The sequence below is a fragment of the Coregonus lavaretus genome, assembly GCF_964263955.1.
Source record: "Coregonus lavaretus genome assembly, chromosome: 3".
NCBI lineage: Eukaryota > Metazoa > Chordata > Actinopteri > Salmoniformes > Salmonidae > Coregonus > Coregonus lavaretus.
In genome coordinates, this window is record NC_139990.1 from 71,501,736 (window position 1) to 71,528,306 (window position 26,571).

The 26,571-nt window shown below is 43.5% G+C and overlaps 2 protein-coding genes across 5 annotated transcripts in view; both read right to left on the bottom strand.

Moving 5' to 3' along the window:
* LOC311114035 (R-spondin-2-like) overlaps positions 1-12,394 on the bottom strand; it is a gene marked incomplete at both ends in the record, with an annotated part of 92,930 nt that extends 80,536 nt beyond the window's left edge. For 3 of the 4 annotated variants that reach the window (XM_084157149.1, XM_084157148.1, XM_084157147.1), the window contains one exon: positions 12,292-12,391. In XM_084157149.1, the coding sequence (XP_084013275.1) occupies positions 12,292-12,391 (100 nt within the window). Of the gene's footprint in view, positions 1-12,291 lie in introns of all 4 variants that reach the window. The other variant, XM_084157150.1, reaches the window with a different exon arrangement.
* A 3,346-nt stretch (positions 12,395-15,740) lies between these two features.
* Positions 15,741-26,571, bottom strand: part of LOC311114026 (eukaryotic translation initiation factor 3 subunit E) — a 42,673-nt gene continuing 31,842 nt past the window's right edge. The window contains exons 10-13 of the mRNA XM_084157146.1: positions 26,012-26,121; positions 17,644-17,746; positions 16,965-17,099; positions 15,741-15,936 (exon numbers count right to left, since the gene is read on the bottom strand). Of these exons, the coding sequence (XP_084013272.1) occupies positions 15,901-15,936; positions 16,965-17,099; positions 17,644-17,746; positions 26,012-26,121 (384 nt within the window). The 3' untranslated portion in view covers positions 15,741-15,900. The remainder of the gene's footprint in view (positions 15,937-16,964; positions 17,100-17,643; positions 17,747-26,011; positions 26,122-26,571) is intronic.

The following is a 26,571-nucleotide window of genomic DNA, read 5'->3' on the forward strand; positions in this document are numbered from 1 at the left end:
AAACTACATAACATGCTGGCAAATGTTCTGATCACCAGTGCTAATACATGAGCCAACTGGACAAGTTGATCATGAGCAGCACTCACCTCAACTTAGCTAACATTTCTACAGCCTAATCGTAGCCTAACCAATATTCAAATGTAGATTCAGTGAAAAGAAAAATCTGACATTGATCAATTTATCAAGATAAGGGCCCACGCTTACGAGGCCCCACGCGTGAAACGGTGCTGAAATAGTTGAACACACGTGGGTAGGCTATCGCTTCAAATGTATTATAACAATTGGATGACTTTCATCCTGAGTTTCAGTTTCAGTAAGCAACAATTTGATGCCTTCAATTGCATTAGCCTACTTCATTCCAATATTTTCCGTCATTCAGTGATATTTACTGGAACAGTATTTCTTTATGGATACATCCAGTTGTGGTTAAGAAAACAGTGCGTGTGGTGGGCTATGAGAACATATGGGTGAAGTGACATGCCTCGCAAAGTTTAGAACTGGCAGGAGAATGGTGGTAATGGGCGCTGCCTAGCAACCATTAAGAGCTTAAGAGCGTAGTGCGTGTCAATGCCGCCGCAGCATAACGGCTACATTTCATTCCGTAGGCAGAACTTTACCGCAATCGTGACTAGGTCGGTTGCCGGAAATAAAAGTAGAGGCTTTATCGCTGGCAATACCTTTCATACTGTATATATGAAAATTCTGCAAAAAGTTGGCGGGTTTGAAATGTGTATAAGAGTCCTACTAGAGAGCATTTCCCATAGAAGTAATGAAAGTGGATGGCAAAGTACAGAAAAATGTGTTAACCCTCCACACCTCTAGGGGCAGTATGGTATGTGCAATAGGTGTTCCAATTGGGATAGTGAACCGTACGTCTAATTCACATACTAGAGCAGGGATGGGCAGCTTTGATGGGGGTGGAGGCCCCAAAAAAATCTGAACTCATCATGAGGGGCCGCAGTGGCTCGCGGGTCTGCGTACCCACACATGCAGTCATGCCTTTTGAGGGCCCTAAGTGGAAAAGGAAATGTGTTTGAAATGTGAAAAATGTGCGCAGTTTTACTGCTAATTTCCTGCAATTCTTCACATTTTGCCATAGGGTGGAGAGAAATGTTTACAGTTTTGAATATGATATCTGAGTGAGAGTGACTAACAAAACCAATGGGGGCCCATCGGTCAGTAATTCGACCATGACTACTACAAGTTTAGATACCTGGCTAGACTAACTTATCAATCTAAAAACTGTTAGCTGACACAGGCTAATTGAGTGACTGTCAGTGACTGACATAACAAGAGAAAAACTGATGATGCACAACCAAATATCTAAATTGCACCTTGTGTATTCTACTATTCTAACTCTCAACAGGAAGTTGAGACCCCGACTGAGTTCCTAAAAAAACTAACAAGCAAAACAAAACAAGACGTGTCAGATAGGATAGCTCATGTGATACGTGTGAATTAGGAGGTGGCTTCCATCCAATGACATGGGTGGTATGTAAGCTCTAAGTGTCTCATTACAAAGAAGTCATCAGCCTAGTGTAGGCTAAGTCCCTACCTGGCAGGTGTCAACATGCCACACTACTTACTGTTACAAATTAGCAACAAATAGGTTTTTATGCAAGAGCCGCTGCTATTACCCAAGCCCCAGAGGCACTGGCCGTGCTAAGGAGTTATGATAACTCAAACCGCAGGAGTCTCTTCTCTTGTCTAAACAGTCCTGCCTGATGGAATTCCTAGCCCTGTTGTGGTAGAGTTACCATACAGCGTTAGAAAACTACACTGTTAGAAAAAAGGGTTCTTCTGCTGTCCCCATAGGAGAACCCTTTAAGTTCCAGTTAGAATCCTTTTTGTTTCCATATTTTCCATGAGTTTGTAGTAAATATACCATGTAGAACCCTCTGTAAGGGTTCTACATGGAACCCAAAGGGGTCGTACCTGGAACCAAAAGGGTTCTACCTGGAATAGAGTTGCAAAGGGAGGGTATATTATTGGAAATGTTCTAAGTTTACCAGTAAACTACCAGAATTGTGGTATCTTTCAAGTATTTTATGTCTATCACAAGACATCTAGTGACCCTTTTGGGTACTTCAGATTATCACAGGTGTCTGTAATAATCGCTGTCCCTCTGTGTGGCCTTATCACATGTACAATATATGAAATAATGATATAAGATGATTTTAAATACAAACCATCAATTTAGTGAATACCATTGGTGTTTAATATGAGGGTTTTAGCATGAAATATCCTTTATATATATTTATATTTTACTATGTCAATATGTATTTGTTGTTAATGTTTTGGCATTAAACTGGTGGATTCAATAGATGGAAGATTTGGCAGAGTTAATCGAAAGCAATGCCATTGTTGATTAGATGCTTTTTTCATTAATTGGGCTATTTTCTCTTCAACCATATGGTCTATCTACTAGAAACCCATGGACAATATGGACATATATAATAAATGAATACTGTATATTAATAAATTTTTATAAATTACCAAAGTTATGATAGATTACCATAGATTCTGTTAATTATCAAAATTACTCAAGATTCCGCTAACTTACCGGTAGGTTTGCAACCCTAACCTGGAACCAAAAAAGGGTTCTTCAAAGGGTTCTCCTTTGGGGACAGCCGAAGAAGCCTTTTAGGTTCTAGATAGCACCTTTTTTTCTAAGAGTGTACCTTCTCTACATCCTTTCACTACATCCTTAAAAGCTGATGGGTTTTAGGTATCATCCTTCCTCTGGCTCTTACATTTAAAATGGTGTTGTTTTCAACCAAACACTGCTTGCTAAAACCATACACATCCTGTACAGTGTGTGCGTGTGTACTGTGCATGTACGAGCGACTGTGCTTTAATGATGATATCCAGCCCTAAATTGTCCATTACACTTTGCTACTGTCCATTATGGCATCATGGCCGTGCCATCTCGAAACCCATTAGTGCGTAAACATGTAAACTACATGTGACCCCTGCCTACTTACACCTATTAGTTAGGGCTCCTGTCTGTGACAGTTGTTTATACAGTCTTCTCATGAGACCTGGCGGTGTTCAAAAAATAATAATATTGAGTTAAGGATAAAGTCAGCCAAGATGTAATACAAGCGCATAACTTTAAGAAAAAGAAAGAAAGGAATTTGAAAAATGTTAATGAATTTTCTTTTTTTCTCCTTTCACTTTTTCTTAATCCAATCTTCCCTACCGCAGTTTTGTTCCACTGTAACCCCTAAACCAAGTTAGCGAAAAAATCAAAAACTGAATGGAGTCGAGAATGCATAAAAGTACCGCAACAAAGGATATTCAGTAAACAAACAAGCTGGAAATGTGAGGGAGCCACACGCGACATTCAAAACATAATAATGCAGCTTGTAAATTTCCCTACATTACACATTCTTTCTCTCTCTTTCTATCTCTCTCCATATCTCGCTCTTTGTCTGTTCTGTGTATCCTGGCTGTGTCGCAGGCAGCCAGAGCAAAGCACACAAACGTGCACGGCCTTGAGTCAACAGAGACAACAAGACAAACAACAACAATGACCACAACCACACACTGACCAGAACCCAACCATGCAGTAAGCTATATTACAGACAGTCTTATGTCTGGGCCCATGTGGAATGACTCGGGATGCATTCCATCTCTGACAAGGTCTGATGGAGAGGAGAACGCTTGTTCTGATCTGAAGGCCCAAGTACACAGGACTAGGAACCATGGTTTTAACTAGCTCTGCCTTCACTGTATTTGGTTCTTGCCAGGATAATCTTCCAGAGAAAGTAACTTGGTGCATCTAAATGGGGCATTTCATATTCAGCACTTGGTGAGAATATCGCACTGTTCACTCTCTATCTACAACTCTGTAACTACATACTATATGTAATGCCAGTACATTGGATGGCTAGAATGCTCTGTTCACTTCTGTTAGAGCAGAATGACAGTGCTGTGTTGACAGTCATTTTCAGTATGGGACTGTCAACTGTCAACATTGTTAATAGCAGCAACACAGTGAGCCTAATTAGATGATTGATGAGGCATCTCATTTCTCTCTCTCTCTCTCTCTCTCTCCCCCCCCCCCAGAGGGAGAGAGACAATAAGCTCAGCATCAGGGCCCTGTAATGACTACCAGCACTTGGCCCCAGCCCGAGACCTAGTCCTAGATCCAACCTCGTGCCCGGATCCTTAATAAATACAAATACAGCCCCGGTTCCAGCCTCAGCCCCAGCTGAGTAGTCCCAGTCCCAGCCTAGTTCCATCCCCATACAGCACAAGCCCAATATCCCAGCCTAAGCTTCAGCCCAAGTCAAGCCTCTGTCCAAGTCCTATATCTCCAGCCTCAGATCCAACCCCTGCCCTACCCCCAGCCCCAGTCAAGCCACAGGTGCAGCCCAGCCCTATCCCCAGCTGCACTCATCAATCCAGCAGCCTCTCTATGATACAATGAACTCCCCGGACACAGGGTAGCGCGCAGTGGGTGGGTGGGTTCGGGAGCACCACCATCACCTACAGTACAGTCCATCCATGTCCGGCGGATTCCTAAATTACAGGCGAGTTCCACACAGTGAGACGGTTTATTGCATCTGACCAGCTCACTTCCTCCCCATACAAAAGGCATTGCATGCTGAGCCTTATTTTGATGTGGCGTGTAAGCATAATTAGAGGTCCAATAAAAGCAGAGAGGGGGAAGAAGAAGGCATGTCCATCTGTCGTGTGTTAAAGGGTGGAGGGGGTAGAGGGAGCCCTGCTCTGCTCTCCGGATCACACAGCGCCACCATGCCTCCCTGTCTGTAGTTGTAGCAGCCATTAGAGCAGGCGTGGATGTAAATACTCTGCAGAGCCAGAAACCAACCCCACACGCCTGCCTGCCTTCCTCTGTGTGTGTGTGTGTGTGTGTGTGTGTGTGTGTGTGTGTGTGTGTGTGTGTGTGTGTGTGTCAGGGGGAGGAGGGCTCCTGATCTCAAGTTACCAGGGCCTTGCAGCGATCGATCCAAAGTAGGTAGTAGTCTGCAAGCACACAGAGACGAACACACTCAGACATGGCAAACAAGAGTCCGATATGTGGCTCACTGCAGTAGCACAACACTGGACCACCCCTATTCCCTCCCTGCCCTTGTGTCTCCAGCTATGACTCTAGGAGTGGTGATGTTAATCACCTGTAGCCCAACGACTGCTAAACTGCTGGTCGACGAGTTTAACCTCTTAAAATATGCCTACATTTTTTATTCTGATCCCAACACTTATAGTATACCTTAAGAATCACACCAGTTATCACCACGTTATTATCAATACACTGTTCTGAGTAAATGTTCAGTAAATGCTGAGTAAATGCTTGAGTGTTGTTCTTCACGTGAGTATAGTGAGAGGTTAGTTGACAAGGGCCTCCCTCTCTCTGTCTCTGGTCCACTCTCCTACCTCTGAAGCCCTCGCATGACTCACTTTTGTGTTTAATTGCTTCTTTTGTGTTGTTGTTTTATGCGCGCCACTTAGAAACGATTCCCACATTCTGACTTTTACGGCCCAATAAACTCAAGAGTATCGAACCAAACTGGCTGGCCATATTTAGTAGCTTTATACGAAAACGTATTAAGGTGTAATTGCTGTAGGCAGGCGTGCTATTGAGAGAATAACGTAGGTGAAGGTTACAAAATGTTCCTCGCACTCTAAAGGGACACTGGACCTTTTGTCTGCAGCTCTGGAGTTTCCAATCACCACTGGGAAATATGGAGTGTATTATAAGATTTATATAATAAGTCCATTTTATTTCACATTTCCGAAAATGAACTTTTACAGTGTGGTAAAATGTAGCCTGAAAGAAAAACATCTGTTTGGCATTTAGCGATGCCAACATATGGGATCCTCTGATGACAATGATTGAGGGTGGAAGAGAAGATCCCCTTGTGCATTGCCCTGAGAAAAAAAGAAAAACAGGGACCAAATCCACACAATGACTGTTTCTCTGCCGTGACGTGATAAATGGAGACGTGTAGAAGTGTTACAAAACTAGCCTTCTCCTCTGTGTGAAATGGATCTTCCTCAGTCTGCGCTCTGACACCAAACAGCGCACAAAAAAAAGAGAGAAAGGGGGAAAACCTAAGCCCTCTAGTTCGCAAACCTACTGCACCGCCATCAAATCCGAAAGCAAAGTTTTGGTGCCAATTTAAATGAATTAGGGCTAATTTAGTTTATAGGGTGAAGGGTGAATAGGCAGAGGGTGAATAGACAATGTTTTTTTTGTGGTGAGAGAAAATGACACCTGGGTCCCGAGGAATCTCTCTGAGCCTGACTACAAGTTCATGACACCTGTGTTGTTTTTTTCTCAGGGGGGATTTCCACCTGTGTAGAATGGAATCGGTGCACTGAGGACTGAGGACCCTTTCACTGGCTTCATTTGATACGGCTGTGACTGAGACCTAGTAGGTCTTGCTACACTACAGACAGACAGGATGGACATGCTTGGGTTAGTGGGTCACACCAGACTGACCTCACCGCACCAGTTACTGTAGTTCACAGATTTAGTTTTTGTTACTGAATTTATTTGTGAATGCAGCTGAAAACTTGAATTACCTGCCATGATTTTCCACAAAATTGCCACTGTCCAGACACAAAAACACACCTGCATAAAGACTTGCACGCACGCACACACACACACACATACACACACACATTAACGGCTTGGCTGATGGGAAGAGAAAGGGAACACAGTTCCTCTTAGACGCTGTAGCCGGGACTCAGGTCAGGACTTAATCCCTCTCAGGTGATGCTGCTCACATTCAGCCACATCCAGTTGATCTGCTTAAATATGTTCTCTCCCGTCCCCGTCCCCCCACCCCCCTCTCATCTTTAAAAGCCCCCTCGGCAAGGAGCAGAACTTGAAAGGATGGGGGCTACTGCTATTCCACACCACGAACCCCGGATCGCTTTTCAGCGTTTCCGTAAAGTTATCGTTCCATGTGCCGCTTGGCGCGGTGAACAGGCCGGTGCACAGTGTACAGGGCTCCTTCATAACCAGCCAGGAGAAACGCACTGCTGCTGTGGAATTAAAAAGTCACACAGTCCTCCTGGCTTAGGAGAGAGCGCACACACTAACACTGCAGGATACAGGGCACCCATCCCGTGGATTAGAGTGACATTATGTGAAAAGCCTTGTTAAAAGACATGCCATCTGCGGCCCCTTTTCACTTTTTCCAAAGGCAGAGTGGCAAAGCTGGTTTAAGAGTGGCCTCGTGGAGCATTCCCTCTCCCTGTTGGCGGGGGGGGGGGGGGGGGGGGGGGGGGGGTGTATCACTCGAACACACACACTCATTCTCTCCAAATCATCTCCAAATTAAATTCCAAACCTTTTGACTCACTCCTACACATCTCTCTCACTCACACAGTCAGTTAAAAATGGCTTCATGTCCACCAAACAATAAGAGGGACAATAAGCTATTTAATAGACAGTCATAAACTATTAATATATAATAATATATGCCATTTAGCAGGCACTTTTATCCCAAGCGACTTACAGTCATGATATTTGTATCCATTTCTCTCATTGAAAATACAGAGATTTAGCAAGTGCGGTCTGAGTGCTCTCAGGGCGGCAAGTAGTCTAGCGGTTAAGAGCGTTGAGCCAGTAGCCAGCTAGGTGAAAAATCTGTATTGAATGTGTGTGTTCATACTACAAGCAACAGAAAATGTTTAGTAATGGAAAACAAAAATGAGTGTTTCTTATTGGTAGTCCCTCGCTGTTTCAGTCCGTTTTCTTCTGTTTGGTGACTAATGAACACGACTTCAGCAGGTTTCAGTACTAACCGATCTGTATCTTGGATGTTCTAAATAACTTTTCCCATTAGACGCATAATGTGTGTTTCATCTTATTTCACATAAATTGAGTCTGGTTCCTCAAATAAGCCCAAACCTCTCCATATTCAAGTAGACTTTGACACAATTCAGATAATTTATTATCACTTAGTGGTTACAAAGTTACTTAAAGATGCAATCTCAAACTTTTGTATAATTTCAGCCAGTAGTTTAGAAAGTAGTGCTCATGAGATAAAAGTGGTTCCTGTTTTTTTGTGTACTATGTCATCAAATTGTGTACATTTTAGTCATTTAGCAGATGTTCTTATCCAGAGCGACTTACAGGAGCAATTAGGGTTAAGTGCCTTGCTTAAGGACACATCGGCAGATTTTTCACCTAGTCGGCTTGGGGATTGGAACCAGTTACGTACTGCAAATATTATTATTATTATATATTTTTTGCAATTCGTATGGATGATATATTACAAATTTGTTTTGCTTAAGAAACTGGAGTACATCTTTAAGTATCTTAATCTCAAAATCTGTTTCATTTTGAGAAAGAAGAAGAGTAGGCGGCCAGTACATTGCAAATAACTTTAGTAAACTATTAACAGAATATATTTACAAAATAATACATATAGGAGCAATCAGCATTGTACATCAGGACGCACAACTGCAAAACGCACTTTGACTACTAGAGTCTTCCTCGGGCAGCGTTGGAAAAATAGCTGAAGATTCTTATTTGAATTCATCTGATTCTGATTATTTTATTATTGTAAAAAATCTGATTGTGGGGACATTCAAAACCATATCACTTCTATTATCTTTTGACACAGTAGACCTACACAATCAAAGTTCACCTTGGAATGATTACAAAACATGAAGGGTTAATTTCTTCAGCGCTGTAGTCTTTCACTACTATAGCCATTTCCTAGTAGTGGATTTACAAACTCCCCTGACCCATGGTGCATCTCTTCCTCCAGGCAACATTGGTACTTGAGCCTGTTTTTATGTAGTCAGCAGGTGGCATCATTAGCCAGAGAATAAACATGAAAACCAATACCCTTGAGTCTCTCAATGATATCATAGCAGGCTTCATTGGCATGATGTAGCTCAGTTGGTAGAGCATGGCGTTTGCAACGGCAGGGTTGTGGGTTCGTTTCCCACGGGGGGGGGGGCAGTATGAAAAAAATAAAAAATAATGTATGCACTCACTAACTGTAAGTCGCTTTAGATAAGAGCGTCTGCTAAATGACTGAAATGTAAATGTAATGACTTCCCCTTTTTTAGTGGGTGGGGTGGGGGATTAAGGAGGTGTAAATCATCTGTTTTATATGAAGAGAAAATAACTACAGTGGAAGAGAGGATTGAGTCATGTAGTAGAGTATGGGAGCTGCTTGCAAGACATGATCAAACCATTTACACCACAGATTCCCTTCATTTAGCCAGACTCTCTTACAGTTTGCCGTTGAACACAGACTGTTGCCGACTAGAACAGCTTTTCACTCTTGCATCCTCTTATTATACACCCATCTCCTTCCCATACACTTCACTAGCTAATCCAATCATATACTGTATGTCAACGGCAAAGGCTCTACTACTTATTTCAGCCAACTTAATTGAACTTATTTCAGCCTTAAAGGTAAAGACATTTGTTCCTCTACGCACAGGATACTTTTCTTTACGCATTAAAATATATATGCCTGGGGAGCATAACGTAGCCAATTCCATATTCAGTTTTTAAAATGTGTCTGGGACTCAACACTCCAGACTGATTTGGAAACCTCCCTATGTTACTGCTGCGTGCCAGACATACTGTATGTAGAGCTGTCAGAGTGAACCTTGAGGGCAAAGCACACAAATTCAGCCCTCTCAGAGCCTATTGAACAGTGATCTCTCTCTCAATAACCATAATAAATAAAGGAAGGAAGTGAAAACCTAAAGCTTGGCTGCCTGCCAGTGTATACTAAATGTCGCTTTTGGCCTCAGTTGGACCGTTCCATTCCAAAACAACAGGAACCAATCCTCCACCTTCCCCTCAAAAAAACAATCTGTATAAAACCCATACCTGGCTGAGGGCTAGAGCATCCAGTATGAGATGTTCAGAGAGTTTACGGTAATGTGTGTACAGCTCAGCCTAATCCCGTCCTCATGGTCAAATGTATGAGTTACCCTCTTGCTCTCACCCCCCCCTCTCTCTCTCTCACCCCCATCTCTCTCTCTCTCACCCCCTCTCTCTCTCTCTCACCCCCTCTCTCTCTCACCCCCATCTCTCTCTCTCTCTCTCTCTCACCCCCTCTCTCTCTCTCACCCCATCTCTCCCTCTCTCACCCCCCCCTCTCACCCCCCCCTCTCTCTCTCTTACCCCCATCTCTCTCACCCCCATCTCTCTCTCTCTCACCCCCATCTCTCTCTCTCACCCCCCCTCTCTCTCTCACCCCATCTCTCTCTCTCACCCCCCCTCTCTCTCACCCCCCTCTCTCTCTCTCTCACCCCCATCTCTCTCTCTCTCTCTCTCTCTCTCTCTCTCACACACACACACACACACACACACATAAGGGTTACACCTTTAGACTGGTAGCCAAAAGCATTTCAACCACTTCTATCAACAACAAACACAGAAACACAGACAAAACACACACCTATGCCATTATCAATTTGCCTCTCTCCCTATAACATCTCAAACTTACCCAGTTCCACTCTGGGCCAAAATGTTTGATCCCATTATGAACATTATATTACGGAGCATCTGAGATCACCCCAATCCTCAGAGAAAAATAGAGGAGCAGAGAAATGTGTGTGTGTGCCAGTATTCCGCAGTGATTGCTTGATTATTTGCAGATGGGTAGTGGAAGGCTTGCAGCCAGGAGTGGAGGTTCCCCCTGGCATATGATTAAATCTGTGATTGCCTTACAATTTTCAAGCCCCCAAAAATGTGCATTGAGAAGAGGATCCTCTTACTGTACTCAACACCACACTGTATAGACCTAACATGTTCTGTTTAGGGTATTTGTGCTATAACCAGTTTACCATGGGGTCAATAAGGAATAGCATACACGCTTCAGATTAAGCAGTGCTCCCTCTCTCTCTCTTGCCACCACTGGAGTAAGGACTTTGCTTATGTCACGGATCCAGGGGGGTGCTGCTAACAGCAGGCACACTGCTTTCACCGTCTGCTCATTCATTCAGCGCTGCTGTATTTACCAATGGGCTAAATCCCTGCACATCCCCAGAGGCAATTGTTATGCGTGTACCAACTGTTCAAAGATAACTCTGTGGTTATGAGATCAATTAAAACCAGCTTAGGAGGTTGGAGAGGTCGTATTAATATGCCAGGGGAAGGGGGTTCCGCATCTATTCATTAAAACTCCCACAATAGGCCCCCCTAAGCCGCTGCGCTCCACAATAGATAGACATAGCCGCACTACCAGATTTTTACTGTCTAGTCGCAGTATCCTTCTAAGCAGTACCACATTTAATTAAAGACACAGCCCTCTCTCTTTGTTGGCACAGACAGTCTGACAGGTAAAACCACAGAGAGCCCGAAGCAATGTGGGGTAGCCTAGGCTATTTGACCAAAGGACTCAACAACAGCAACTGTGTAAGGACCACGAAGCAGATAACAATATCACAAATCTTATCAGGCATATTTTGCGTTGGCAAACCATGACCGTTATGTGTCCAAGATGCACATTTTGCGCATTTGCCAAAATGTCCCCAAAACATAACTTCAAGAATTACGTGTAATCTAGTAATACAACTAACAATGTCTTTGCGTGGTGAAGTCTCACCAATTTGTTACAATTTAGAAAAAATGTTTCCACTTTGAACTCATGAAGTCCCGAATAGTTGCCTCATAAAATATACCCAAAGTCTGGGCAGACTCGGCTACTGCTTTACACCACTGTGGGACTTTGCTTTTCGGTAGGTTTTTCGTCTTGGGGGGATGGATATATTAGGTGGATCAAATCTATTTTTTGACTGCTCCTTTAATCTTAAAGCGACTGTCGGCTGATAATATCAGAGTGCATAGAAGTCATCCAGGAACTCACGAGCGCACTTACCAGAAATGCATCACCTCAAATAGCCTAGCCACGCATAGTCTACAGGATGCTGGACGGTCGGGACCCGCTGTATTGATGCAGGAGATAAAGCACGATACCACTGTAGGCTCCTATTTAATTTAAGTTGTTCACTGTATCCTAATCAATACACCGTGCTCAGGGCGATGATAGTGTCAATGTGTAGGCGACATGCCAACGAGTTATGTTTGAATAAATTGGCAAGGTAATTATCTGATCATGCTTATGATGACATCATCATCATAAGCAGAACAGGATATACAATGGCAACAAATGTTGATTAAACTCTTGGTCTCAAAATTTGATTTCAATATTGGCTGTCCAGCCATGTCTATTTTTATTTTTCTAATGTTGCTGTCTCAGAAACTATCCAAAACGTATCTCGCTCTCAACTGTCAAGGATGCTATATGCATAGATATACGATTTTTCCCTTACCTCTTTTGTTCCTCCTCCAGCGATTTGACTGCGTTTGACAGTTGCTGTACTCCATACAGTTCAACACGATTAAAGCCAATGAGAAAAGTCGAAACTGCATCTGGACGGCTGGTGTTCCGACTCGAATAAGAAGTGCCAATGGTGTTTGGGATGAATTATCTGGTTCGTGTCCTCCAGTTTCTTGAATGATTCCAATTTGTCACACATTAAACGAGCAGCGACAACATAGTATCTCACCACTGAATAATATCATTTTATGAAGTGCACGGATCCTTCATTCACAAGTGTCCCTTTGTGTGCTGTAAAAAGAAAGATATGGGTTATTGTGATAACAAATGTGACGAGATCAACATCTATCCAAACATGGGAAGAATACTTGATCCAAGGAGTTTCGGAGGCTAAGCCTACTGTATTTAAATACACTGCAACAATGAAACTTTATTCTGCCCACGTGTTAATTTACGCTCCATTCTCGACAAAAGAGCTTGGCATTAAGTGAATGCATTACATTCTAACGTGGCTGTTGCGCCCCTCAAACAAGCAATAACCTTCCAATATTAGGAGCACAATAAACTGTGTTTAACAATGAACACAATGTGAAACACACCTGCATATGTGACAGTCTAAATCCACTTCAGTACTTCTAAGTTCCTTCAGAAAGCCACAGTGGGTTTGGAGCATACAGCATCCCTCTTGTATGAAAAGTGATTCTGAAGAGAGGTCCGAGTGATCTCCCTTCTCCTTGAGACGCACGCGAGTTTTATTCCGATAATACCTGTTTCCCCGGTGAAAGCTTGTCCCTTTTCACTAAAACAAACTTGTCTATACCATTCGGATGTTCCGTTTTAAAGCCAGTAGATTCTCCTCTAGATTGTCTGCATCTGCGCGTCGAGCTGAGATGAAGTGGTAGGCTACTACTGGTCCTGATGCTTGGGTTGCATTCTCATATAGTTGCTCCTGTCACGTGGAGATCTCTAGATATGTGGGGCTGCTCAGAATTAGAAGCCCCTTGACCAGAGTGAAGTACTTTTTCTTATTATTTTAGATTATGAAGATGACATATGCTATTTAGCTGCCTAGGTCCTCACACTACACCGAGGCTCCCTCAAGGTCCTAGTGCATGAAACAAAACAATCGCAGACGTTTTGATTCTCGTGTGAAATTAGGCACAACACGTGACGTTTAAGTGGGGTATTGTTGTAGCCTATCACCCCTAGTCTCGAAGTTGAATGACTCAGACTCTCTCCCAAACTCCAAATTATCAAAATATTACGATACTTTACGTTTTTAAAAGTAGTTTTTCTATATGGGGTTTGGGAACGGAGTTTGATTGGTCGTTCAATTATGAACAATTGACCAATGAGAATAAGTCTTACTCAAAATGGGCCTATTACCAACATGCGTGCACCTTTTCTATCACATTTAACACCAAAAGGAAACGTATTATCAACGGTAAATCTTGTCGGGAATAGTACCTGTATGGTTAAACTGTTATTTCCTAAATATGACAAATAGGCGTATTCTTGACTCAGCTAGTGAATCACAGTGCAAGTTATTCTCATTTTAGGATTTCGAAGGAAACAGAGTAGCATGGCCTTGATTCAGATGTATTGAATGGTCTAATTTCAATGGATAAATTGGGAAGACAACGATCATAACCATCAATGTTTTACCTTCATCATCGTTGCCATCATTCTCGTCATTTGCTCCCAAGAAACAAGAATGCATGCAACTTCAAAGATGCAAAGGCCTTACTCTGGGAGAATGTAAGGTGATTTGACCACTAGGTCCATCATAGTGTTCACTGCCTGTTCTGGCAGAAATATGCTGTAAATGCTCTACCCCCTTTGACCACTAGGTGTGGCACTTAATCCTCTATTTATTCTAGGAAATTAGTTTGTTTCGGGCACTTATCAGGACACAATTGTCTGCCCCCAGACGGGAAGCAATATTCTACACTCAAAATAAACGGAGACATTAAGAGGTAGAGTTTTAGGAAATTACTAAAGCCCAGGGGTTACAGATTGGTGTAATGCATATGTTATGCTCCATAGGTAGTCCTGGTACAGAAAGCACACATCTATACCTTGGATGTATTCTTTGGAAAGCCAGAGGTGAATTCAGTCTGACCTGTCAACAAGAAAATTTAGAAAAAAGGGCAGAAGGTAAAAATATTTTTTTATAATGAATGTTTTAAATCACTACTAAAGGCATATTGTAGTGATAAAACTATTTAAAATGATTTGTATTTACAAATATCAAGCATGGGGTTATATGAAAACATAAAAATATAGCCATGGAACAGAGCACGATAAAAAATATTGTAGACAATGGAAGGAGGAGCAGTGTCATATAGGACCACCCCACAGAGAAAACCAGAGACCTTCTATGACATATTTAATTTTACACATTTTGTTGTCACACTGGTTTTATACAAGACACAGGAGAAGGAGGGAGAGCATTCTAACCTCAAGCAATAAAAACACAATGCAAGTTTTCCATTTCATCACTGGGTCCGCTTGCAAACCTTTTGTGGTGGGAAAACCTCGGACAATATGTAAAAACAGAACCATGGAAGTTTCCCGGCCAAAACCGATAGTGACCTTTTGCCTGACTGTTTATTTCTTTATTCGAGTGGTGACAGACATTGTGGTCAAAGGGCTGTTTGCGGCAAGTCTGGTATTGGTCTGGACATCCTACCAAAACAACACGGGAGAGTGCACTGGTAAGGTGAATATGATAATTAAGGGCTAGGATAACTTTTATTTTCATGATGCGTCATGGCGAAGGACCGGTAAACCAATCACTTTACCCCCCCGCCCGCGCTGGCCCGGTCCAAGGTGACGTCAGTGTTTGAATCGTCTGGCTGCGAGCCATGGCAGCTGGAAGCACCTCTTCTTTTCTCTCCAGATGCAGCAGCCTATGAAAGTTTCAGCCTACCGAAGGACCACCAGTCACCTACCTGAAACCATCTCCCCTTCTAGAACAAGGTAAAGTTGAGAGGTAAAGGGAAAGAAAGTTACGTGAGAAAGACACAGGAGAAGCTGAAGGAAGAGTTGGTGAGAGAAGGGGGGAGCAGGAGGTGTAGAGAGCGAGAGGCACATTAAAATGATTGAGTCTGGCTAATGGAGGTTTATGAGTCCCTCATGTCCTCAGAGGGAAAGATGACTGGCAGAGAATATGACCACTGTTAACTGTACATCACCTCTGTCTGCCCCCTCCTCTCACTTCTTGCCACTAAAACACCATAAAACCCGATAGACTAAACACTCATTCATCATCACAGCGCATACATGAGCCGCATCACCCAAAACAGTATTAACTGTCCCACTCAGTGACTCAATGCGCACATTAAAACTTCCAAGTATTACCAATGCAAAAAAAGTCAGACCACTTAAGCCTCAACCGCTATTTGTAATGTCCAGAAATAAAGCAATCATTGGTGAAAATGGTTTTTGCACCTCTTTTATTGGATCACTGATGACTTGAACCAACAGCAACAAAAAAAATCCTCTACTCCTTGAGGGACAAGCAGAAAAAACAGGATGATGCTGCTGGATGGGAATGCTGTGTAGAAACCGGAATTAAAACATTCTCTATGGTGTCTCGCTAAAAGCCAGTCTCTTGACCTGCCCAGTTGGGTGTCTGAAGAAAAGAATGTGAGAGAAAAGGGAGGAGAGGTTAGACTATCAGTTGACAGACATACAGTATTTTGTTTCCGGGCTTTAATGAATTCTGTGTCCACATTACAAATCAATTCTGTGATGAATTAGAAACATAGAAATCCCCATGAGTGTATGTAGTTGTACACTTGAAGTTGACTTAAATATGAGTAAGTGTGTGTACGCATGCACCCCCAACAGCCCATCCAGATGGCAGGCAGTAAATGGATTAGATGTGATTTGTAGCCCTGAGGACAGGAGGATGTAATGACACTGTTGATTGCAGCCTCTTTTGTCTTATTACAGAAATTCCTTAATGAGGGCCTCTGCTTTTACTGAACAGAGTTATAGCGGCTCTCTTCCTGCAGATATTCAAACGATACGGAGGTGATAACTGAACACATCAAAAGATACCTACTCAGAACTGGACAGTTAAAAAGGGGGACATTAAAAGGGCACTTGGCCCCGTTGTGATTTTTATTTTAATGGTGTGGGGAGAGGGTTGGGCTCAGGGATGTGTGTGATCATTGAGGAATAGTCTTACATACCACTCACACACAGTCAAGATCAAAACAGACAGAAATTTGGACCACAAGCCAAACATCTGTGGGGACCTGTACTAAGTGCAGGGAACTCCGTCGTTTGAGTAATGTTCAGTGAGGCTAGTGTGAGAATCCACCTTATTTGCGCAGGGGTAGCTGAGTCACAGGCCCTGTTTTACGGCGGCGTTGACATCTACCTTGTCATTAGGCCTATGAAGATCAATGGGATGATGAAAGCGCCAGCTAGCTCCGTTAAAACGTGCTCTTACTGGCCGATTCCGTGTCAAGAGGAGCTTTTTGTTGAAGCTGGTTCCTCGACATTCTTCTAGCCCTGTTCTCTCTGAGCTGATCATTTCGAGAGGGCTTTGAACTGTGTCAACCACGTAAGAGACGCAGTCAGTTGGAAAAGGGAATAGGTAGTGTTTGACAGGGTGTGGGAGGGTGGGTAGTGGTGTGACAACTCCCGTACCTCGTTCCTGCTGGCGTGGGCCATCTTCTTCTCGATGTTCATGGCCAGCATCTGGCTCCTGAAGGACAGGCTCTTTGTCTTCTCAATCACCTGCTGGTACGGCGACACAGCGTTGTTCCCCATCACCACGTGACCCTGGATAAGAACAGGACAGGGTGAGGGGCGCACAGTTAGGCCTAATCACACAGCGGGGAGAACCAATCACATCAGGTCTCACAGACACCACCGTTTCGCCAACCGCCAGCCTCTCGGGACACATTTATGCAAATCTCAGTGCACATCTAAGTAATTCTATGTCATTCCAGGCAGAGTGGCTAGGGTATGATTAGCTGATTACAGAGAACTCTGCGCCGTGATGGGTACGCCAAAACATGCAAGACCCAATATGGAGCTGTACAGAGGAGAACAAGGACTTAAAAAGGGTACGGTATTGTGGTTGCTTACTTCATACTGTGTTGTATACCCTCCTATTATGATAATGGCAGACAAATCCCATGCATTGGTATTCTCGTCTCAGTCATTCTACAGTTATGTACTTATATTGCATCTAGAGGTACCCCCGGAGAATAAGCTCCACGATTAGGAAAGAGTTGAAAAAAAAAAAAAAGTCTGACTAATCAATTGCGTGGGCGCTGAGGTCATTGATTAACGAGGCAGACAGACAGGGCGTCACTCTTACCAGTTTGGAGTCTATCTTGGCATCCAGCCTGGCGTTGCGGATAAGGTTGACGATCCATCTCTCTGCCTCCTCGGGTGTCATGTTCAGCTTGTCTGCCAGCATGCTGAGGAGAAACATATAGTATACAGTTCATATACACATATCCCATTAATCAATTGGGGTGTGGGAAGGTGTACCCCTCTCTGTTCAATGAGATCATTTCTGGACAATATTTGTCCATTCAGGGGACCCTTTTTGTGGCATTTTGCCCAGGGGCAAAAGTTCAGTATAGCCTCTAATGTACTGAAGCAAACAGCAGAAAATAACACTCATCCACTCATGGAAAAAAGCCAAGATTATACACAGTGTACAAAACATGCTCTTTCCATGACAGACTGACCAGGTGAAAGCTATGATCTCTTATTGAAGTCACTTGTTAAATCCACTTTAAATCAATGTAGATGAAGGGGAGGAGACATGTTAACCTCTTAAGTATCAGACCCTTTTTCTGAATTTTCGCCTAAAATGACATACCCAAATCTAACTGCCTGTAGCTCAGGACTTGAAGCAAGGATATGCATATTCTTGATACCATTTGAAAGGAAACACTTTGAAGTTTGTGGAAATGTGAAATTGATGTAGGAGAATATAACACATTAGATCTGGCAAAAAAATAATTATATTTCTGTTTAATCATTGAAATGCAAGAGAAAGGCCACAATATAATATTACAGTTTAGGCGCGATTTAGATTTTGGCCACTAGGTGGCAGCAGTGTGTGCAAAGTTTCTGATTGATCCAGTGAAGCATTGCAATACTGGACTATTTTGTATCAAGTCTGCCCAAATGTGCCGAATTGGTCAATTGATACGTTTTCAAGTACATAACTATAGAGAACATACAAAAATGATATGGTAATACAAATTCCCAGGAATGTCATACATGATGGATCATTAGCTTCTACACTAACTTTCACACATCTAGATGGCCGGGCGGGGTGGGTGTGGAGCCAGAGACAGCAGGGGTTCAAACTGTAGAACCCAGTTCCTACATTTGAATATAAAAATGGATTTTATCAAACAAAACTATGCTACATTTTTATCTCTGGGACCCTTAGGATGACAAATCAGAGCAAGATTACTGCATGTAAGTACATAATTTACCTTCAGAGGTGAATGTATCAAACCAGTTGCCGTGATATGTTTTTGTTGTTGTTGTGCACTCTCCTCAAACAATAGCATGGTATTTTGTCACTGTAATAGCTACTGTAAATTAGACAGTGCAGTTAGATTAACAAGCATGTAAGCTTTCTGCCCATATAAGACATGTCTATGTCCTGGAAAGTTTGCTGTATATTTACGACAGTCATGCTAATCACATTAGCGCACGTTAGCTCAACCGTCCCGTATACGGGACACCAATCCCATAGAGGTTAAAGAAGGATTTTTAATGGTAGCAGGTGCCAGGCGCACCAGTTTGAGGATGTCAAGTACTGCAACGTTGCTGGGTTTTTCACACTCAACAGTTTCCCGTGTGCATCAAGAATGGTCCACCACCCATAGGTCATTCAGCCAACTTGACAACTGTGGGAAGCATTGGAGTCAACATGTGCCAGCATCCCTGTGGAACGGTTTCGACACCTTGTAGAGTCCATGCCCCGACGGATTGAGGCTGTTGAGGGCAAAAAGGGGGTGCAACCGTATATTAGGAAAGTGTTCCTAATGTTTTGTACACTTAGTGTATATGACAATCCTTTTCAGTGGCGGTCTGATGCCATACCTCTACATTTGCGACACTACTCAATATGATGAATGGTCTGCATTAGGCCTGTAACAAAGCTAATAACAGGACAATGTTAACACATTACCAAGTCATACACATTCTTAGGCTAAAAGTAAAATACAATGACATGTCAAAGCAACCCGATCAGGGGAACATGTGCAAATGGTCTTACATGAACAAGACCAGAAGATTTAGTGACTCCCCAGGCTAACTCAATTAGTAGTCAGTGAGAATCCCGGTTTCTCTCCCCAGCCAGTCACTTTACTCTTTGATGTCCTCTCCTGGACACACACTTACGTTCTCAACACCTGGTCCAGATCCTGCCGTGACAGAGCGGGACCTGCTACTGTCCCCAAATGAAAGCCAGGTTGCTGCCGGGTTGCTCTTTGATAGAGCGGTAGGACATGATGTGTCACCGAGGGAAAGAGGGAGGTGGGGGGGGGGCGGCTGGCGCCCTTTGATTCAAAGCCTTTTCCAGTGCAGCTGGCCTCCCTTGCGGCTTTGAAAAAAATCTAAACCCCCTTAATACTACTACCACCATCTAGACCCCCTTTTCCCCGCCCCCCACGTTTCCTGCTGGTCCCCCATTTCATATTAGGGGTCTATAAATATGCCCATCTCCTCTTCCACCACTGCAAGTAGTACAGCTAGTTCATTTTCATCCCACAGCACAGTCACCTAACACACACACCTCAAATACACTCCACTTTGAACAAACCTCATTAATACACTCGTTCGCCAACATAGATACTAGAGTGTGTGTGTTTTTGTGTGGGACCATGGGGTTATGAGGCCTGTATGAAAACAGTGCACCCCACTAATTATAATTTCCTGCTACATTAATCATGTTTCTTCTCCCCCACGGGGATCGGAGAGAGACAGACCTGTGAGTAAGCCAGACCCTCGCCACCCCAAACCACCTCACACGCTATGGGATCAGACCCAGCCCACAATAGTCGCCAATACCAGCAGGCCCATTTCAACTGTCACTTCCCAAACGCTGACTTCTTTAAGACTTTCTCCCTCGTAAATGCCCATTTGGAAATAACCTCATTTGGGATAATGTTTGCCTTACCTCAAGGCCCCGACAGCAAAAACACATTCTCGCCACTCTCTTGACCCAGCTTGTCGTCTTTTTTGAAAAACGTAGCAAAACCACGTACGGAGGGGGTTGAAATTACATCAGTGTCTGGAAGGGGCATTAAAAAGAACCCAACAAATAATAAACAGCATTACCTCAGCATAAAGAGGCACTGCCTCGGGGCATTCCAAGTAACAGAGCGTGATGATCCATCACCACTTTCACCACAGAAGTGATGGAGGAGGTGGATACCACAAGAGAAAAACACTAGTTATGGATTGATTAACGTTGAATCCCCACGGGCTGGAGGAGTGGAGGGGGACACAGAGGGGGCCGATCAACCTGTCACTCACACCCAAATGACTAAATTCTGCCCCACATGCCTCAGGCCGGACAGCCGATTACGGCAAAATGCTGTGGAAAACGAAATTGCTCTTATGGCTCATTATGAAGGACCTAACGAGCACGAAAACTGTCAGCTGTCTGCTCACGTGAGTTTAGGTCGTGATGGCTAACATGTGTCTGCCATCCAGGAGTGACACAATCAACACTAAGGAGACCCACGGGGCGCGACAGTTGGGGCAAAATGACTTGGCGCAGAGCACTTGGTGGTGTAGGTCTATAACGAATGTTCATGAAGCGTAAAATTTGGCATTGATGGATAATTACAGCTCTTTTCACAGCCAAAGCCAATTCATTAAAACATCAGACAATCTGTGTTTAACAAAGTCTAACGGTAGTAGGCGTTATCCAACTTTTCAATCCCTTGCTCAGCAAAACAGTAAAAAAAATAGTAAATATTGTCAAGAAACGGTGTAGGTGGATAAACCATTTTCAGTGTCGGAACACTCTAGTCCTGACACTTCAGTAAGCTCGCTACAATTTCATTAACTGATCCACGGCAAACAAACTGTTCCGTTTCAAACTGTAACCCCAGAGATTTGTGATTGCTGCAGAGGGGTACGGATAGAGTGTTTGTTTGGCAATCCGATCAAGCGGAGGGCACGTCAGCCAATCCAGACTCAGATCCGAGATCAAAAACAAACATGATCCCGTTTCCTCACAGGGAGTTCACCTCGGCCCTAACACCCTCCAGAATGTGATCTCCCCAGCATACCACAGTAACGTGCAGTGCCCCTGCCTGCACCCAGGATGACTTCAGGGGTAACAACCTACTCTAATGTAATTCATAAAGGGAAATCTGGCAATGCTTTCCTGGGGAAGAGCATTCATGTATCATATTTTACAAAGGACTTTGCTTGATCTCCTTTGTAGACCAGGTCTTAACTTTTACCTTAACCTGGAACTTCGGAAGATGGGGAAGGGGATATGAATGGAAGGGGAAGAAAAGAGTGAGGGGCCAGGGGATGGATGGGGGGAGTTGACCTACAAGCTCAACTATTGACATATCCCTTGGCCCTTAAGCCAACTAGACAGCCTTCCTGACTGGTTTTGTTTTACACAGCCATAGCCCTGTTCCTTGAGGGGTGGGGTTGCTTTAATTCCGACCCCTTACTTACTCTGGCTCCTTAGCGTTCGATTTCAGGCTGGGGGATGGACTCCTGCGAGTCTCTCAACCACCCTCACACTCGGGGAGAGAGGCCAGGCGTGTGGGGGGCAGGATAACTGTGTTAGAGAGGGAAAACTCCCATAGAAGTGCCCCCTTCTTAAAGTGGTCAGCCTCAGACGAATGCATTGTTAAACACTACCATATGATAGCATTAAGAGATTCTGAGCCATTTGGAACAACCCCCGATTTTTCGGCTTGTTGGGGTAAAATAGATTTTTCAAGACAAACCGAAAATGACCGTGTGGTCTTTCTAATGACTCAATTGTGAAGTGGAAAGATCTTCCATTTTACATCCAAGTACACAACAACACTATTCCAACTATCAGAGAACTTAAGTGTTTGGGAAGAAAATTTGGCGATGGGAAAAGACGTCCAACTACCTGTCCAACTACCTTGCCACGTGCCACATTTCAGTGTTGGCTGACAGGCTCCGTCTTATGTACAGTGAGGGGAAAAAAGTATTTGATCCCCTGCTGATTTTGTACGTTTGCCCACTGACAAAGAAATGATCAGTCTATAATTTTAATGGTAGGTTTATTTGAAAAGTGAGAGACAGAATAACAACAACAAAATCCAGAAAAACGCATGTCAAAAATGTTATAAATTGATTTGCATTTTAATGAGGGAAATAAGTATTTGACCCCTCTGTAAAACATGACTTAGTACTTGGTGGTAAAACCCTTGTTGGCAATCACAGAGGTCAGACGTTTCTTGTAGTTGGCCACCAGGTTTGCACACATCTCAGGAGGGATTTTGTTCCACTCCTCTTTGCAGATCTTCTCTAAGTCATTAAGGTTTCGAGGCGGACGTTTGTCAACTCGAACCTTCAGCTCCCTCCACAGATTTTCTATGGGATTAAGGTCTGGAGACTGGCTAGGCCACTCCAGGACCTTAATGTGCTTCTTCTTGAGCCACTCCTTTGTTGCCTTGGCCGTGTGTTTTGGGTCATTGTCATGCTGGAATACCCATCCACGACCCATTTTCAATGCCCTGGCTGAGGGAAGGAGGTTCTCACCCAAGATTTGACAATACATGGCCCCGTCCATCGTCCCTTTGATGCGGTGAAGTTGTCCTGTCCCCTTAGCAGAAAAACACCCCCAAAGCATAATGTTTCCACCTCCATGTTTGACGGTGGGGATGGTGTTCTTGGGGTCATAGGCAGCATTCCTCCTCCTCCAAACACGGCGAGTTGAGTTAATGCCAAAGAGCTCGATTTGTCTCATCTGACCACAACACTTTCACCCAGTTCTCCTCTGAATCATTCAGATGTTCATTGGCAAACTTCAGACGGCCCTGTATATGTGCTTTCTTGAGCAGGGGGACCTTGCGGGCGCTGCAGGATTTCAGTCCTTCATGGCGTACTGTGTTACCAATTGTTTTCTTGGTGACTATGGTCCCAGCTGCCTTGAGATCATTGACAAGATCCTCCTGTGTAGTTCTGGGCTGATTCCTCACCGTTCTCATGATCATTGAATCTCCACGAGGTGAGATCTTGCATGGAGCCCCAGGCCGAGGGAGATTTACAGTTCTTTTGTGTTTCTTCCATTTGCAAATAATCGCACCAACTGTTGTCACCTTCTCACCAAGCTGCTTGGCGATGGTCTTGTAGCCCATTCCAGCCTTGTGTAGGTCTACAATCTTGTCCCTGACATCCTTGGAGAGCTCTTTGGTCTTGGCCATGGTGGAGAGTTTGGAATCAGATTGATTGATTGCTTCTGTGGACAGGTGTCTTTTATACAAGTAACAAACTGAGATTAGGAGCACTCCCTTTAAGAGTGTGCTCCTAATCTCAGCTCGTTACCTGTATAAAAGACACCTGGGAGCCATAAATCTTTCTGATTGAGAGGAGGTCAAATACTTATTTCCCTCATTAAAATGCAAATAAATTTATAACATTTTTGACATGTGTTTTTCTGGATTTTTTTGTTGTTATTCTGTCTCTCACTGTTCAAATAAACCTACCATTAAAATTATAGACTGATCATTTCTTTGTTAGTGGGCAAACGTACAAAATCAGCAGGGGATCAAATACTTTTTTCCCCTCACTGTACGTACTGACAAAGTCACTGGACAGTGTACCATCTGAGGTCAAGGTTAGAAATATGACTGCCTATCAACATTCAAAGAATGTCAAATATGGTAATATTACGTTTGTGAATCTACAAAAAGGAAAACAAAATTGAAATAACATACCCAAGTCCAGACAAAAAGATAAGTGGATGCAATTACGAGTGTAAGCTCAAATCGTGGGGTCACATTTTCACCACCACCTTTTTTACATGAGCCTTTCTGCATAAAGTAACTCAATTACCTGCACTTCTGGTCTACTTTCGTCCCACGCCGTGGGCAAAAAGCAAGCTAAATATCTGTGAAACCTTCATTGCCAACAGCTGTAAAAATGTCCTCATTAAAAAACAGGCATCAGATTCATTTGAGTCCATGCTTGGATGCAGAGGGCTTCTGGGTAGCAGACTAATGACATGGAATTTGAGCGTCTGTCAAAAATAGACGTGTTCTGTCCAATGTCATCGCAACGGCTTTAAATAAACACGGAAATCCCTGACACTGCCGAGCGCTGCTGTATGTGTACCTTTCCTTTACAATCTCAGCTAACAAAGACCTACAAACACAGGAGAAAAAATTTGAAACATCACAATTCAACTTCCTACTGTTACCACTAACCTTTGTGGTCTTTAACAAGTAAATGTATCCAATTGCAGCAAGTCTGCCAAAAAAAAGAGCCGGGACTCCTAATCAATTCCAGACCATCTGCAACTGGAGATTTCGACAGAGCCCTATCGTGTTCTATGGATCAACCTTGACTACAGACCTCCACAGCTCTGTATAACAGGCAGTGCAATAATTTCTCTGTCAAAAGTTATAATTAATTTACCTTTTCCATTCAATGTCCATGACAGCATATTCCAAATATTCCATTCAAAGTTTGAGTATAACCATTTTTTCCCTTACTACATTACAGTTAATATGATGTCTTTCTAAATGCATTTCCACAAGTCCAGGTGTTCACTGTACAGTAAAAGCAGTGAGGTTAAAATAAAAAAAGTAGTATATCACCTGTTATATTAGACTAGAGTGAGCGAAGTCCACAGTAAGATGAGGTCTAATGGTAGACTGGGCACTAGATGCGCCTACATCTGTATAGCTATACATTTGTTATTTTCTAGAATTGATGCACAAGAGGCAGCCAAATCCTTCTTAAATTGTGGACCATTACCTTTTTCCCCCCTAATGCTCAACATAATTAGCATTGACTAAATGTATTGGTTTTGGTGAATATCCAAGGTAAATGTATTGTAGTGGATGTAACAAGGCTTGGGAAAGAAAGAGGAGGGAAAAGGAGAACTTCAGAACCCTCTGAACCCCAGCCACCCTGACCCAGGACGACTCAGAGGTGGAGCTACGCTGTTCCCCTCTCCCCTGCAGCAGCAGCTGGCAAAATCTAAAGCCATCAAAGCCCATCTAAACCCTGACCTCTCCCTGAGAGAAACCTGTCCCTGGTTTGGTCTCTCACTCAGGTGGTCTTTAAAGTTTAGTGAGCAGAACAACCAGGAAGCAGTTAAAGCTCCCATTGCCTAATCCCTAAAATGTGTATGTGGAGATATGAGTCTATTTGACTGGGGAAGGGGGCAATAAATGCTTATCTGTGGGGGGGCATTCCTGTAATCACTGCACATATCCACCCTCTTCCTGCAGCTGGTCTGCTTAGCGAGCTCATTGGCTGGTGACAGATTGTCATGTCCTTCCTGTGTACGTCTTTAGCTAGTCTGAGCTGGCCACTGTAGCGCATGGTGCACATCTTAGCATTTGGACAGTGAGGGCGAACAGCGGTGTAGCAAAGACTGATCTCTTGCAATGTTCACCATCCTTAAGTCCTGCAGCGCCTTTCCTTCCTGTCAGTTCCCCAACTGGTGCTTTACGTCACTCCCTTGCTCTCACCTGATGCTGATGCACTGGTGGATCCTGCAGAAAGTCTCAAAGATGAAAAGACGGGCATTCTCAATGAAGTCCTCCAGGCAAGCCACCAGGAAGAAGTCATTCACAAGCACCTGGAAGAGATGGAGGGAAATAAAAGTTAAGTAACAGTAATACAAATATTATAGTGAGTATTTGTATCCGTGTATGCATTTCTATAGAAGACCACCGCAGGGTTTCAGGAAAGTAAAGCAGTTCATGAGAGTTGAGCTTTTTCGTAAACTCATTACTGCAATCAAGATTGGGTTTTCTGACTGAATGGCCCTGGAGAACCATAAAAGTACAGCAGTAACAGGTTTCCCCCTTGCAGTCCTTATTTGGGATTGAAGCACTGATTCAATTGTGGGAAAACCCAATTCACTGTCAAATTAAATAAATAAATTAAATACATGAAGACTAAACGGGGGGTGGGGGTCTTGCTCTAGCCACATTTAAGTTACCGAACGATTTACTTTGGCAAAAGCCTTAAAAGGAGAAACCCCCATCTGCAAAAAGTAATCCCAGGCCACTCGGGGTGCTCCAAA